Source organism: Excalfactoria chinensis, chromosome 8 (assembly GCF_039878825.1).
Source record: "Excalfactoria chinensis isolate bCotChi1 chromosome 8, bCotChi1.hap2, whole genome shotgun sequence".
NCBI lineage: Eukaryota > Metazoa > Chordata > Aves > Galliformes > Phasianidae > Excalfactoria > Excalfactoria chinensis.
This window is the reverse complement of record NC_092832.1, coordinates 23,506,670-23,522,255: the sequence shown is the minus strand read 5'-3', so window position 1 is coordinate 23,522,255 and position 15,586 is coordinate 23,506,670. Positions and strand designations below refer to the sequence as shown.

General features: G+C 43.5%; 2 protein-coding genes across 2 annotated transcripts; one reads left to right on the top strand and one right to left on the bottom strand.

Moving 5' to 3' along the window:
- Positions 1 to 1,185: 1,185 nt before the first annotated feature.
- TCEANC2 (transcription elongation factor A N-terminal and central domain containing 2) lies at positions 1,186 to 4,937 on the bottom strand. The gene is made up of 4 exons (XM_072342776.1): positions 4,782 to 4,937; positions 4,515 to 4,656; positions 4,103 to 4,296; positions 1,186 to 2,249 (listed from the first exon to the last, which is right to left on the bottom strand). The coding sequence occupies exons 1-4, from the start codon at positions 4,881 to 4,883 to the stop codon at positions 2,061 to 2,063; spliced, it is 627 nt and encodes a 208-aa protein (XP_072198877.1). The 5' UTR covers positions 4,884 to 4,937; the 3' UTR covers positions 1,186 to 2,060.
- A 34-nt stretch (positions 4,938 to 4,971) lies between these two features.
- TMEM59 (transmembrane protein 59) lies at positions 4,972 to 13,941 on the top strand. Its single transcript, XM_072342775.1, has 8 exons — positions 4,972 to 5,215; positions 6,952 to 7,057; positions 8,877 to 8,971; positions 9,166 to 9,318; positions 9,595 to 9,679; positions 9,998 to 10,082; positions 10,903 to 11,011; positions 11,699 to 13,941. Exons 1-8 carry the CDS (start codon positions 5,027 to 5,029, stop codon positions 11,852 to 11,854), a joined length of 978 nt encoding a protein of 325 aa, XP_072198876.1. The 5' UTR covers positions 4,972 to 5,026; the 3' UTR covers positions 11,855 to 13,941.
- Positions 13,942 to 15,586: the final 1,645 nt, after the last annotated feature.

Sequence of the window (15,586 nt, the reverse complement as noted above, 5' to 3'; positions counted from 1 at the left end):
GCCATTCTCCTGTTGTTTGCACTTCCCGCTGTGCAGCAGCTCCCCAGCCCTTGGGGAACTCTACCAATTCCCCTATTCAGTGAGTCTCCATCCCATGTGTCTCTGCAGCTTTAACATCACCCTGCAAGAGCTGGACCCAGAGCTGCGTGCTTAGGTCTCTTAGAAAAATAACTGTGAAAGTATTAGCCATAAAATAGACCAAGTGTATATGAATTTGCTGGTGTGCAGCAACTCTGCATTCCTGAAGTTAATTCCCAAAAGAGAAATACTCAGCGTGTACTGAGAACGAGGCCAACAAATATCTTCTCTGCAATGTTCAAAGAGCTGAAAGGCATCCAAAATAGATGGAACAAAAACTGCTTCTCCCTAAAGCCTGTTCAGAAAAGAAAGGTGTCAGGGGCCAAGAGAGATGTGGATAAAGTCACCCAGAAGAGTTGGCCATGTAGAGCCTTGTTTATGTCTGTGTGACCTTGCTGTCAAATTTTACAGCACTACGAATGATAGCATCTGCTAAGCATCCACATCTCTTCCCTCTATGCAGCAGGTATTGGCATTGCAGCTCTGGAAACAAAACCAAAGACACTCATTGATCCTGAACTCCTTTTGTGACAGTCCGAGGTGGGTGAATTCAATTACAGCCTGAAGCTAAGTGGGAAATGGATCTGATTACTTGTAAGAAACTGAGGGTTTTCACGAAATCTCTTGTTCCATACCGATCATGTTGGGTCTCTGCTGATGTATTGTCCTCAGTCACCACTCACATCTGCCAGCTTCTGCCTCCATCCAGAGCAGTATTTAGCAGATCCACATACTGACATCCAGACCTGTTTTAGGATGAAGATCTCAATCCCAACTATTGCATCATTTTCAGACCATGTTATTTGTTCTTAAGGGACTCCCCTGAGATCAGCACTGACCACAACTGATCAAAGCACACCTCCATACAGTGCATTGCCCTTCAGTTCCTGTACCTGCAAACAAGCAGGTTTCACTCATCCCAGCACTTGACTCTCTCAATCCTGTTAACTCAGAAAATGGATTGTGACCAGTGCCTTGTACATGCACAGAGAACAGAGAGCACTTTATTCCCCATCACTAGAGAAAGACTGTGCCTGTCACGGCCTTAATAATAGCACAGAGGGAACAAGATGACTTGTGACACTAAAGAAACCAGAATACGAAAGGCAAGGTTTCCAGGTTTTAATAACTAGTAGCAATTCAAACAATAGCTTGTTGCTTAAATATGTTTACACCATCGTTCTGAAACATGCTCTTTACAGAGGAAAAAAAGCCTGGATGCGGAATGTTTTCCTTACAATGTAACTGTAGTTAAAAAATTCATCTCTAGGTGTTTTTTCTTCAGTGTTACATTACAAAAAAAGCACCACATTTCAATCATGAGTGAGGTATGGAAGTCAGAGTGAGCTGCTCAGTAAGTAGAGGTATCAGAGAGCACCTTTACCCCAGGGCATTTTGGTTGTCACTGCAGGGTTTCAGAAGATGCCCACCACTGCAGGATGACTGAGCCCATGGACGGGGTGGATAGAAAATCACTAAAGCCCATTTTGTATCCCACTGTGGATGTAGGGGAAATCACCTGGCTTGGCTAAACAGGGCACAGCCACAGCGGACTTGGCTGATTTAGGATTAATGGGGGCTTGCGGTTATCTGTTAGGAACCTCCTCCCATGAAACAATTACCCCGATTTCCCACTGTTTCCCACACAGCACAGAGATGATCCTTTATGCCGTTCAGCTAATTGCACCTGAAGATCCACATCAGGGAAGGAGCCGAGCTGAGGGATGACAAACTGACAGCAGAAACAGGTGAGTGAGCAGGGATGGCTTTGTACCAGGAAAACACACAGCAGAGCAGAAGAAACTTCTTGTGCAGCAACCCCACAAAGATTTGAAGCACCACTTCCATCACTAGTAGTTCTTGTCCTCAGCCAAGTGAGTCACACTGTCAGTGCTTCAGCAATCCCCCTGTGACAGAAAGGGTTCCCAGTTCCACAGAGACGCAGACACATGAAGTTCTCACTCAGCGTCGAGCACGACGCCTCACTTTTTATGGCTCTGTACAAACGCAGGGACGGTGAGCGTGCCAGCCTTGACTTCTGCTCGGATTTCAGGCTTGTGCTTTAATGAGAAGACAAGAGCTCGCACCATTCTGCGATACGGTGCGCTAATGAGACGTGAAGAGAGATGAAAAGCTTCTCGCTCAATATTTTCAGCCAGTGGGTGATCAATCTGAAAACAGCAAAGTATAAAATTAGATCTTTACGTTTAATAAGGAGACCGACTGATTGAAATTGGAGTTTGGTGCTTTTCGGTGTTTCTTCATTAATCAGCGTAGGTTCGAGGAAATCTACTTCTCATCACAAGTGCAACAGGAAGAACAATTTAATTCTACCCTAGCAATTAAGGAGCAAGGCAGCATGGTCAGTCGCAGGGAACATGTTCACATCCCCAGCTGGGTGGCAGCGCTTTGCCATCACGACAGGAAACTAATCTGCAACTCGCTTTGGGCTCCAAGTGGAACCACAATTAGAAGCTCTGATGTGCTCTCTGTGTTGTGCTGTCTCTGTGAAGCTCACTTTTTGATCCTGCTGATATAAGGCACCTCGGATACTATTTTAAACTCGATTCCAATAGCAACTATAAGACATGCCAAACACTTGGCAACTCTGCTCGGTGCTATAAAGGGAGATGTGGGTTCTGTGTGTGTAAAAGGAGGTATAATTAAGAATGCAGAAAGGGATTTACTAAATGTTAATTATGTAGTTATTGCTTCAACATGTGCCAAAACCTGTAATTTAGAAGAGCTTAGGAAAAAAAAAAAAAACAACAAAACCCTGCCCATCAAGAAGTGGTTTTAATTTCACTTCTGCTTTTTGTGACAGGGAATCTCCCATGTTTCTGATACAGGAGATTCCAGTGTGTCAACCAATACTCCTCCAAGTCCTTTGCCCACACTACTTTCACTCTCTTTTTCCTACTCAAAACTAAATTACCCCTCTGCTGGCCAGCACTTGGAGCCCTATTGTATCCATTCAGCCCCATTCTCCCTTTCTATTCAGCTCTCAGATATCCTTGCTTTCCACTTGCCCGAGTGGCCATGGCTCCCCTTCCTCTGAAAACTGTTCATCCTACAGATATAAGCTGCATTTGTAGATGCAATGGCAGCTGCAAGCCACAAGGGTAGTTTTCCTCGCCATACTTTCAGGTAAGTCCTCTTCAGAATTAGTTCTGCCTTGTCCTACCTTACCTGACACCACTTGATTGAGGGTGGCATTGTAGCCTTCGTGTCTCCTAGATTCAGACTTGACCAGCCTTATTGCTGTGCTTGACCCGACAGCGAGCTCCTCCCATAATCATCCCAAAGCACCCTCACACTAAATGACCTTTTTGCTCTGCCCCGGTCCAGGTGGATGGCAAGTTGGAGAGGTCGTTCTCATAGCTGGCAAACACACAGCTGTGAAATTCATGAGTGCTTCCCACTCTTCTTGCTGTTTAAAGGATAACTAATGAATAAACTAAAGGGATAATTATTACAGTGTTTCATAGACAAAGCAAGCTAGTTGTTCGGCCTCACAGCAAAACTCTGTTCATTTACTTAAAGACACCAGAGGGATCTAGTAATTATTGCCATTTTATATACTGTCAAACTTGCCTCCACGTTTCTGCAATAGATTTCAATTTACAAGTGTTTAATTACTTCAATATGAAATGCCCAAAAGGTCCCAGCGTTGCTTTAACTGCTGACAACTAATAGTCAAACTTTATGTTCTGCTAACTTCCTCCTTCCCTTATCCAACCCGACTGCAGTACATTCACAGCCACTCTCTGTTGACTGGTGATGTAAATGAGAGCAATATACTTACACTTAGCACGACTACTTGTTTATTAACAACAAAAAACCACACGCGAATCTACCTTTAAGACAAAGCTACTGATAAATGGGGTCATACATCACTGAAAATAGGAACTTCTGTCCCCACTTTGCTGCTAGGACCAGTTTTAGGGTAACTATGGCCAACAAAGGCTTGTCTGACCTGCTCCTATGAGCAGCTACTCTTTGAGGTGAAGATGATGAGCACTACCTCCAGATCCAGGGCTTCACAAAGCAGCTTCCGTGCGTTCTTTCTGAAAGCCTCAGTCTTGGGATCGCTCTTGACTTCTATCGAGGGCCGATTTGCATGGTGTTTGATGAAGGTTCTCCACTCTGTGTAAACATCTTTGGCAAGGCCGGCCACGTCGTGATCGGAATGTTTGCGCATCTTGTTCACAGTGTGACCTGAAAAGAGGCAACGAGTGGCACAGCTTTGATAGGTGGACAAAACACACCGCATGGGAGTCGTGTTGGTGCTCGGCAGCCAAATGCATCTTTAACTGAGGCAGTGTCAGCACTGGCACAAAACTAAGTATATTGGCCACCAGGTGGCGCTGTTCGACTGCTGCGGGCCCGGCAGCCTGACCCGGCTCGGTCAGGGTTTGGGGATGGGAGCGCTGTACCTATTTGTGTGGACAGCAACACTTCCTTGGAAGGCATCTTCTTCCTCAGCTCCCCCAGAGCTTCCAGCAGGTTTTCTTTGGGCTGCCCGGGCAGCTCCAGCATCGCCTTCCAGCGCTTTATGTCCTCCAGCACCACCACCCTCTGCCAAAGACAAATCCGATAGGGATTTGAATGAGGATTTAATGCGGCTCCCGTCAGCCGGCGGAGCGGCCGCCAGCACGCTGCGGGCTACGGCGGGAACCAGCGCGCAGATCGCGGGGACTCGCCTTAAGGGACTCGAGCGTGGCCTGCCGGTAGGCGCGGGGCTCCGACCGGGCCCGGCGGGGGCTTTGTGGGGAGCGGGGCCGGCGCACCACGAACCGCTCCATCGTGCCGTGCCGTTCGCACTGCCGTGCCGTACACCCAGTACACCCGGTTGGGGCCGCCCGGCGGCGCGGACTAAAACTCCCAGCAGGCACCGCGCGGAGGAGAGCGTTGATCTCGCGAGCTCATCTCCCGTCAGAGGAGGAAGATGGCGGCGCGGCGGGCCGGCCTGCTCTGCCTGCCTGCGGCCCTGCTCCTGCTGTGGGCGGCAGGCCGCGCTCGGGCTGCGGAAGCGGTGCCCGCCAGCTCCTCCGAGGCCTTTGACTCCGTGTTGGGCAACACGGCTTCCTGTCACCGCGCCTGCCAGCTGACCTACTCCCTGCACACCTACCCCAAGGTATGGGCGGGCCCCGCGCCCCTCTCCCTCCTTCCGGCTCTCAAGTGCGGCGCTTCCCTACAGATGCGTGTTTCGTGGTGAAAATAGCTGGATAGGCTGCGTCTTGCCGAGGAAATACGGCTTTCAAAGTGTATTCGTGTTTTAGTGGCAGCTCCGTGGGTCCGGGGGTTGCTCCTCCTTTCAACCTGTTCCCGAAGAGGCAGCTGTTATTTGGGTTGGGACGCTCCGTGTTTTGGGCACTAAGGCTGCGCTGTGTCCATAGCCGAGGGCCCTGGGCCAGGATGCAGCGTGACGCTCGAGTTCAGGAGGATGAAGCATCGAAGATGGCAATTGAGTGGAATGACAGAGCTGTCGGTGATGGTTTTTATTCACTTACATGGAAAACGCCTGTCTTAGGGTGATTGAATAATATGTAACAGATATAATCACATATTCAGGTTCGCTGTTGGTTCCAAGATTTGCACAGCTCAGAAGCAGTGATTTGAATGTAACATTTGCTGTTTTTTTTCTTTCACTGGCAACATATCCCATTGCTAACTGCAGCTGTGTAGCAGATTGAACTCTGAATGATGGGGGTTCTCTTGTCTCTGAGATTGCTCGCCAAGGCAGCAGGCAGATGGAAGGAAGTGGTGATAATATTAGGTAACAGGGCTTTGTTTTCATATGTAATTAAATTTGGCCTTTACGGTGCAGCACCTGATTCTGGTATCTTCACAGGGAAGCAATGGGGAGCTGTGTGGAATACAGGTAGAATTAGATGTGTACGTGTGATGACAGTGAGGAGAAAGACCTAAACCTGGGAAATAGAGGCTAAACATTGTCCTGAAATAGTTCCATGCTATGCTGACACTTCAGGTAAAGCTGATAATCCTGTGGTTTTTAATCTGCCCGTGAACTCTTTGTTTTGTGTTGCTGGGAATGTCGAATAATACAACCACCTCTTCTGTCCCAATTTGGTTGGTCACAAAACCTGATCTGATTCACTGAAAGGAGGCTGGCTGTAACTCTGAAACATGGAGACCACCACCCCTCTGCATTGTGGCCAGAAGAAATACTGGGTTATAGGTTATTAGTGTTGTAGGAGCACTGAGAAAGCATTTTTCTTCTGCAGTGAAAGAAAGATGTGGTTTTGTGGAACTAGTTGGGCAGGTTGGCAGTTGACCGTGGTACTGCTAAAGAAATTAATCAGAAGTTAATCATTTCTTTTGGTGATTCTGCTGTAGTTCCAATTAGAGGCTGGTGGATACATTGTAACACAGTGTAAAAAAACAAACATACCGAGTCTGTTTTGATCTTCACCCATTGGGTTCTCTTAAGCATCTGAAGTGGTTGACTGTGCACTCATTCTGTGGTTAAATGGCAGTAAATCTTTTACAGGGGTATCTCTTATTTCTAAAGCCTGTGCTTTGTCAGAAATGCAGTGTGTCTTTGCTGTGAGCCTTAGAGTTGCAATGTGGCATTTGCTCCTCCAGCTCTGACTTACCCCAGGGCTGAGAGCTCTGTCTGAAATGGGTCGGGCTGCGTCACAGTGTTACAGGACTGTAGCTGTGTTTTATTTCAGATGATCCAGGCTGTTGTATTTCGGGGTCTGGTGGAGGGAGGGATGATGGTGCTCTACTGGGTGACTTTCTGTAGTGCTTCTGAAAAAAAGAATTAGTGGGTTTTTGGTGTTTTCTTTGTTTTGGTCTGTTTATTCTTGAATGGAGGAATGTAAGTGTTCTCTTGTGCCTTCCCAGGAAGAGGAGCTGTATGCGTGCCAACGAGGCTGCAGACTGTTTTCCATTTGTCAGTTTGTGGATGATGGCATCGATTTGAATCGAACCAAACTGGAATGTGATTCTGGTAAGAATTCAGAACTCCTTTAACTTCCCCTAATGTGGAGGTGTGTGGAGGGAACAGCAGCAGCATCTGAAGGATGTAGTTAAATTGGTGGGATTATTTCAATTGCTTCCATGCAACTTCAGGATCATTTATAGAAGTGAACTGTTCAGATGAAGAGCAGGTATCACAATATATGTCTGCCTTGTAACTTGTGGTCTAGGCTAAACTCTTAACACAGTAATAACTACATTATATTTGAAACAGGAATACTTAGGACTAATTGTCTCAGGTCTGTGTTAGAGTGATGTTCTCATAATGAAGGTGAAATATATACGTGCTGTTGCCAATTAACACGGTTTCTGCAGGTATGCAGAACTTCTATGTAATAATACCAAGGTGACTGCTTAACAGTTTTGGTTGGAGATTAAGTGGGATGTAACCACCCAAATCAGGAAAGCCAGCAGAGTAGCTCCCCTCTATTTCTGAAATAGAACTAGGACAACATCAGCTCTCAGAGGAGGCTTTTGTCTTCTTCATAATTCATAAAAACAAGAGGGCTAGTAGTTAGCTCAGGGAGCTGCTGGAAGATACACAAGGAGAAAGCCTGAAATGCAAAGACGTTAATGTGATACAAAGCCATATTAAATGCTCTAGAAATGGGCTAGTGCTCTAGTCTGTCATACACTGTGTATAGCTGTGATACAGCTTGTCAATCTAGTTGTCAAACCACACATGAAAGAGTGCCATAAAAAGGGTGATGTAGCAATAAAGCACACATAGAGGTAATTGAACAGCTGTTTACTTTCTGATCTAACTCTCCTTTCTGAGGCTGTTTTCTTTTGCTGGCTTATGTTCTGTAATCTGTTGCGCTGGTTGGTACCCTGACTAGTGCTTGGCAGGATGTACCTTGACTGATCTGCTGAATTTTGCCTGCTGATGTCTCTGCATGTTTACTAACACTAGCTTGGTGGCACTTTTGCCATAGAATTGCTGTTCAGGTGCTGTGAGTCAAATGTTTAGCTGCTGATGCTGTGCTAATTACTGGCTTTCCAGCCTCTCTGATGGTGCATTTATTCCTGTAGGAAAATGGGGAGAGCTGCTGCACTCCATATTGCTGCTTAATTGGAGGTTTTCAGTCAAGTAGTGCGGTAACATTGACTGTCTCAGCTTTTGTATTTTGGGAAAGAGCTATGCTCATATGTTGTCCACCTGAGTTCTCCATGTATAAACGTGAATAATTTAGGTTTCTTGGTCTTCATGGTTTCTATTGAGCAATTGATAGAAGACACATGTAAATAAAGAGTTGGCTTCATTTAATTTGTGTTGAAAATTAAATCATCAATACTTCCAACACAGTTACTGTACTTCCTGTGTTAGCAGGAAAACGTTCCTTAGGTTTTGCTGAGGAATACCGTGCTTTCTAATATTACCCCTGACAGGTTTAGTAGATCTGTGGTCTCTCTATTTGTTTAAAATTCCAGCTTTGTTTTCTAGGATAAAGTAAAAATGCTTTACATGATCCGTAGAGGAAAAAAATACAGTGGTGGTAGGAGAATCAATGAAAATTTGCAACCTTGAGTTTGCCCAGACTGACGTTTCTGATCGGTTGCTCTGACAGCATTCAGATTTAAAATACGTGATTTGTATGAGCTCCAATTCCTTAACCTTCATTAGACCCAGCACCAAATGCTAACCTTGGAATGATTGCCATATCTTTCCCTACAAATGAGATTGTCAATCTCTTTAACTGCTGCTTTGTTTCTGATCCAACTTATGTTGAAAATGTTTTCTTAACTAAAATGCAGAATTTCTCTTCTCATTTTGGGAACTTTTCTTGCAGCCTGTACTGAGGCATACTCCCAGTCTGATGAACAATATGCTTGCCATCTTGGATGCCAGAACCAATTGCCATTTGCTGAGTTAAGACAAGAGCAAGTAAGTACATGACATGTTTTTCAAATACCACCTACTTGTTTTCTGTTCAGCATGTCTTCCGTTTCATAAAATTCTTCAAATGACATCTTTTTAAGAATTGAAATACAGACATGGGGAGATGAGTGAGCACGAACATAAGTTCTGTCCTCTTCAAATGAAAACAGATTGAAAACCAGTTAATGTTTTATTTGCAGTTAATGTCCCTCATGCCAAGAATTCATCTCCTCTTTCCTCTGACGCTGGTGAGATCCTTCTGGAGTGACATGATGGATTCAGCTCAGAGCTTCATAACGTCCTCGTGGACTTTCTACCTTCAAGCAGATGATGGCAAAATTGTCATATTCCAGGTGCCTGCCTTTTTGTTGAGGTTAAGGTGTTCTGGGTGCTAAATACTTATCTGTGCTCCTTCCAGTCTCAAAAAAGACTATGAGTCACTGTCAGAAGCGTTTAGCTTTTGGTAGCATTTTGCTGCATTGAGTGCCATTACAGGGGTAAAAAAATAAATAAAATCGTGTGAATGGAGCACATCTTATGACTGACTTCCCTATTAATTCTGAAAATGTAGAGGATCAAGATGAATGGAATGTTGCCAACAGGATCTGTTCATCCTTGTTTTCTTTTAGTCAAGGCCAGAAGTGCAGTACGTTCCACAGCTTGATCAGGAAACTGAAAATACAAGAGGATCCTTGTCCCTGAGTAAAACAGCTTGTAAGTTTTTCTTTCTGGTTTGGAAGAGCAAATGCAAATGTTCCATATCATGCAAAAAAAACCCCACAAACAATGAAAAACAATAACCAGAACCGAAGTTGCAAGTGAAATATGAAGGCAAATTTTTAGAAAGCTGAAGTGCAATTGTTTGCAGTGCGTATTAACAAGGTCTGTGGTACTAACCAGCTCTCCTGGAAATAGAATTACTCAAGCCAGTGCCATTGTGAAAACTTCTCTTGGTGTTTTCTGTAGACAAACTGGATAAAGTTTGAGTCTTTTATTGCTTTTCTGACAGCTGCTTCTGCTGTTCTATTTCAGCGGACACACAGCCAGGAAGCTCGCAAACATACCGAGGACTTTTTGATGAGCAAGGAAACGACAGCTTTTTCAAGTGTCTTTCCATGTATGTATGTCAGTACCTGGTACAGGGCATAGTGGCGTGTCCTACATGTGTGGTGGCACTGCTGTAAGGCATCAGTCTTACAAGTCCTTTGCGTTCAGGTTGAAGAGCAGTTAAATTGTTGTATCCCACCTTTTGTTATTGCTGCATTCCGTCCTTGCCCTGTGTTATCTGTGGGCTATCCTGCCAGCTTTCATTCTCTTTCTGATTTTAGTTAACTATAATACTGATAATTTCTTTCTCTTATTTTTTTTTTATGTGGAACATACTGTTGATAACTTTATATGTTTTTTAGTATATTCAGCAAACTGTACCATCAGTTCCCAGCTTTACCTGTTCTTTAGCTCTGGTTGTGTTTCAGGACAAAACATTCTTCTTTCCAAATGCAAAGGACACTGTTGTGTCTGAGGTCTAGTCTGGAAATACCCAGTATATGTTAAAGCTTTGCTGAATATCAGTGTTTAGGTTATTTCTTCTCTCAGTCACTGATGACTGTTTCATTAAAAGCTGAGGTGTGAGGAAACAGTGAACTGCACCTTAAGTGCATGACAAAAATCTGCCTGTTGGTAAGACCTTAAGTGGGAGGAAGTTCAGGGCCCCAAACCAGGATCCAGCAAGTTTTTTAGTATATTTCATATTAGATATTAAATAAGTGTTAGATGCTATATTGTATACCCAGCTGTCAGAAGTAGGCTGTGCAGCTTGGGGGGAGAGAGAGACTAGTGAAGGAGCATGAAATGCAGTCAGAATTGGACACAACTTTTTAAAGACCCATTATTTTGTATCCAGTATATGAAATGCAGCAACATTCTTTTCATTTCAGAAACTCCAGTTGGATTTTAACCACTACGCTTGTCCTGTCAGTGTTGGTGCTCCTCTGGATTTGTTGTGCAACTGTAGCTACAGCTGTAGAGCAGTATGTTCCATCTGAGGTAACTGTTATGTTACTCTTACGTTACAGCTTTCTACAGAATAATTATTATGGAGAGGTCAATTATAAAGAGTTTTTTATTTTGCGGATGTGTTTAGCAGGCAAATTGTTTGAATGATTTTCTAGCTGAACGTCTGTCCATCCCTGTGGCTGATAGGTGCTCAGTAGGCACAGATGGTGTCTTCTGGCTGATAGCTCTGCCCTCTTAGCAACTTTTGGATTACTTTTCACAAATGGAGGTTGCTTTTGATTTCTTTGATGGTAAAACTATTATGAGGATTAGATGGGACAGGTGGAGACTAATATGGGTTTAATTCAAGAGCGTCAATAGTGAGAACACACATGACAGCATGTTGCTGGGGACTTCAGGAAGTCTGTATAAGGGGGAACCAACTGAGCTAGTATTCCTACAGCCCAAAGAAAGCAAGACTTGCGGTGTTTGCAAGCTAAAGAGTTTGGTACACAAGAACTACATCTATTGTTTGTTTTTTTCCTCTGGTAGATCTAATGCATTTATATGGACTTAAGTCTAATCTCAGCCATGAATTTCAGATGTTGCAGAAAGTGTGAGCTAACTTGCGTTGAAGAGCTGCAGCCATGAAAGTCAGGAGGGTAGCTGTATAGCAAAATGCATTTTATTTGTATATTAAGAGTCTTTGTCTTAAAGTAGTTCATTTAAATATTTCAGAAGCTGAGCATCTATGGAGATCTGGAATACATGAATGAACAAAAACTGAACAGATATCCTTCCTCTGCACTTGTTGTGGTTAGATGCAAGACTGAGGAACATGAAGAAGCAGGACCTCTTCCTACAAAAGTTAATCTGGCTCAATCAGCAATTTAAATAAGCTTCCATTGGATTGAATAGACTAATTCTAACAGTGCTAGCAACTCCTGATTGTTTGTGGTGGTTCTTCAGATAAGAAGCTTAGCAGCAAGTCTTTAAATGCAGATAAAGTTACAGAATCAACAGATGTCATGGGGTTTTTTTTCCTCCCCACTCTAGTAGTGAAGATTCAGACACCTCGAATTTGTTTGTTTCCAGACATAATTACTTTCACTGGTGTTTGCTCTGTGTCTTTTTGCTTACAGAAGCTGTAAGCATGCTTTCCATACTTCTGCCATGACACTTTCAAACTTATTTGTGTATTCTAGGATATACTGTGTACATTGAAGAGTTAGCTCTGTAAAGATATAAGAAATTTTAAGTAGGCAGGAGATGCCTTTTTAGTGTTGCACTTTCTGTTGTAGTTAAGAGAAAATATTATAAAATTATCTGCTGTTCTTTTTTTTGGGGGCCGGGGGGACACTTGTTAATGTTCATGCACAGACAACCCTTTCTCCAAGAACAGAAATCTATTTTTTCTACCATGTGGCAATATCCAGGATGGGGAGCATTTGTGAAGTACTGTAGGCTGGAATTCAGTTTGCTGAAGGTGGGAAATGTGTTAAAAAACGTGTGGACGTGCGCTTTCACATACGGAACGTTATACGGCTGATTAGTTTGTCAGACTTCAGTCTTTACATCTTCAAATTGCTTGTAAAGTTAGAGCCTGTGTTTTCTGAAGGAATTCTACTTTCCATTCTTGATTAACTATTCTAGTCTTGTAACTTCATTTACAGAAACAAGGTGGTGATTCCTGAGAAATGAGAACAGATGAATAAAAACAACTGTATAGAAAACACTGATTGTATAGCCTTTTGCTATGGTTCATTATTGTTTTACTCCATCTGAAAGGCTATAGCATTCCTCTCGTTGGCAATGTGACCTGATTTTGCTGTGTGTGATTCACTAATACAACACCTTACAGTGTCCTTCATATTTCTAATGTATTTTGTTGCCATTCTTTTCTTTGAGGAGTTGACCATAGTAGATTTATTTCAAGGTCTCTTTCTAAGTGTTTGAAAGCTGACTGGAACACACGATAGCCAGTTCATTGGCGTGGCTTGTTGGTTACACCAACCCTTGTGAGAGTTTATAAATGACCAAACAAAACACTGTCATCAGGTTTTGAGTTCTGGTGAAAACTTGAGATTCTGGAGAGTGCAGTACATCATTCCCTTCCTGTTAGAACTAGTTCAATGGCCATGGCTGATGTGGCTGCTGGTTGTGTAAGCTACAGGCAGCGATCCTTGCAGGAATGTGCATGGTTACCTATGGAGTACTGCTGTAAGTTGTGACCTAGGTGTATTTGAGCAGATTTTCTGTCTGAATTATAAGAGCACACGGGGGTTTGTTTTAAACAGGCATGTATCAATGTACAGTAATTGTAATTTGAAGTCTTAATTTAACGGTACCTCTTGATGTTAAATTCTTCAGTGAGCAACACTGTAGTCCAGAAAACTGAGCATCAGCAGCCATGGATATGTACCTTTCTTTGTGTGCTGGTGGCATTACTGTCAGGCCTCAGACCCTACTGTTCTGAAAGCCATTAGTGTATTCAGAACACTGCTCACTTGTGTATCAGCAATTGGAAATCCCACTGCTGTAGTGGCTGGGCTGAGAAATGCAACCTCAGTATGCAGCCCTGTGTCAGTACAGAATGCCAGTAGGATCAGATCAGTATGCAAACAGCTGTTTAAAAACTTGTAAGCGTGGGCTCTTCCTTGTTGATTGTTGCCCGTTTTCTCAGCAATACCTTTCCAGAAGAGCCTTTAGCAATCTCTTTAGTTCTTGTAATTGAGCAAGTGACATATAGATGTGTTTGAGTCTGTTAAAATATTTTGACCTACTGTTGCATGTGGTTGCAGAGGAGGAGTTATGGCTTCACAAATCCATGGCTATTTGTGTGTTTGAAATGTGTACATTACAGCCTCTTTTTCCATTGATGATTTCTTCTTATGATCATGAAACTTTCCTTTCTGTTCCAAAATGTCTGACTTTATTGCTTACATTCCTTGGTTTGAGTCAAACAAACAACTCCTACTTTCTTTTGGCGTTGTGTCTGCCTACGGGTCTGCAACTGAAGGAGAAAACAAATGGATCAAATAAAAGTTGTATGTGTTTTGTCTTTTGTTGGCTGTTTAATGGCGTTTAGGCTCAGCAGTGTGCACAGTGACACTCATGATGACTCAGTAATGTGCCGTTAGGTCACAGGAAACAATGCCTGTAGCAATCTGACACTTGGCACTGCTGCTTGCAAGTGCACCAGGGCCTAAAGAAATTGTTAAGTGTACACGTAAGATCATGTCAAAGCATCTTCCTTGAGACAACTGGATACTACCTAGCTTGCAGTAATTGAACTGTTTCTCAAGGTTTCTAATCTAAATGGAGTATTTAAGCTGTTTTAGTGTTGGACTTGGCAAAAATAGCTTGTCCTATTTATTTTTTTAATGTTTAACTTCCTAACATCTTTGTTCTCAGAGGCTGCAGTTTGGGTTTGATCTCTGTCTTAAATGTCTGAAATCGCAGGAGGAAAGCATTTTGTGTCCTCCTTAGGCATATGTTCAGTTGAACTTGCATCAGCTCTTGAATTGAACCATTGTGACATGAGCAAGGCGTCTGTCTCAACAGGTGCAGCTCATTGCTGCCATGGTACGCTTTGTGGAGCGGGTTAGGCTTTGTGGTTTAGGTGATGGAGTCAGCAATAGGCTTGCATCATACGTGATGTTACCTTTGTTACCTTTTCAGCCTCCCTGATCTTTGGCCAAGATCATGAACTTCAGAAAGCCTTGCTTGTGTTCGTTACCGTGTTCTCATTATGTTCTTGAGCTCATGGTCTGATGTGGTATAACTGCTCTAAACCCAACTACCTGCTTGGTTACAGCTGAGCTTGATAACCTTCACGTAGGAAATAGGTCATGATAGGTGTCAAGTCTGACAGCTATTCTAAGGCTTGAAATGTTCATTCTATAGCAATGATTAGAAATCTGAACCTTCTCCACAGAGAGAATCAGAATCTGGAATTTGAGAGTATTTTTAACCTTTGATCTGTTATTCTCTGAAGTTTTCTGAGCAGGTGTGTGTGGGGTTGGCAGATGTTGTCAGGAAACATGTAATAATTCAGTCAGGAATAATTTGTGTGTTTGGGGATGGAGAAGGAAATAGCTACAATTGTGTTAGTCCATATCAGGCATTGCTCGGTGCTTTGATACAATTAATTTAGTGAGACTATCTTGGTGCCAGCTCCTAGGTAATACAGCTGCCAGTTTTTCCCAAGCCCTGGTCAAGTAGTTCTGTGAGTGCTTGGGGTGGGTTGTTACTTTCCAGGGTGGCAGCAATTCAGAGTGTTTGAGCCTTCAGGTTCAGGAGTGAACTCTTCTGTGAGCAAGTGGGATGTGAACCTGTGGCATCTTGTCCTTGAAACTGCAAAGCACTCTGCTGAAGCCTGCAGCCATTCATGAGTGGTACAGTCTATTTCAGGCAAGCTACACGCAGAGCTAAGGAATCCATGTATGGAAGTAAAGAAGAGGATACCAGAGGATTTTCTATGTCTGTGCTTATTGCCCAAGCAAAAAGCTATTCCAGATGGGTGTATCCTGTCCAGCTCTTGCAGGAACCTGGGGTTATGCTGCTACGATGCCAGTGGGTTAGCCCTAGTTTGGGAATGAGCTGCGGAAAGGTGTTTTGGGCGAG

Bases quoted from the DNA above. Each gene is read 5' to 3' on its own strand.
- TCEANC2 (XM_072342776.1), bottom strand. From the start codon at position 4,883: ATGGAGCGGTTCGTGGTGCGCCGGCCCCGCTCCCCACAAAGCCCCCGC. The intron at 4,657-4,781 runs GCGAGTCCCCGC...TGTCTTTGGCAG, and splicing joins CCACGCTCGAGTCCCTTAAG to AGGGTGGTGGTGCTGGAGGA. The intron at 4,297-4,514 runs GTACAGCGCTCC...GCCTCTTTTCAG, and splicing joins GTTGCTGTCCACACAAATAG to GTCACACTGTGAACAAGATG.
- TMEM59 (XM_072342775.1), top strand. From the start codon at position 5,027: ATGGCGGCGCGGCGGGCCGGCCTGCTCTGCCTGCCTGCGGCCCTGCTC. The intron at 5,216-6,951 runs GTATGGGCGGGC...GTGCCTTCCCAG, and splicing joins CCCTGCACACCTACCCCAAG to GAAGAGGAGCTGTATGCGTG. The intron at 8,972-9,165 runs GTAAGTACATGA...TTTTATTTGCAG, and splicing joins CTGAGTTAAGACAAGAGCAA to TTAATGTCCCTCATGCCAAG.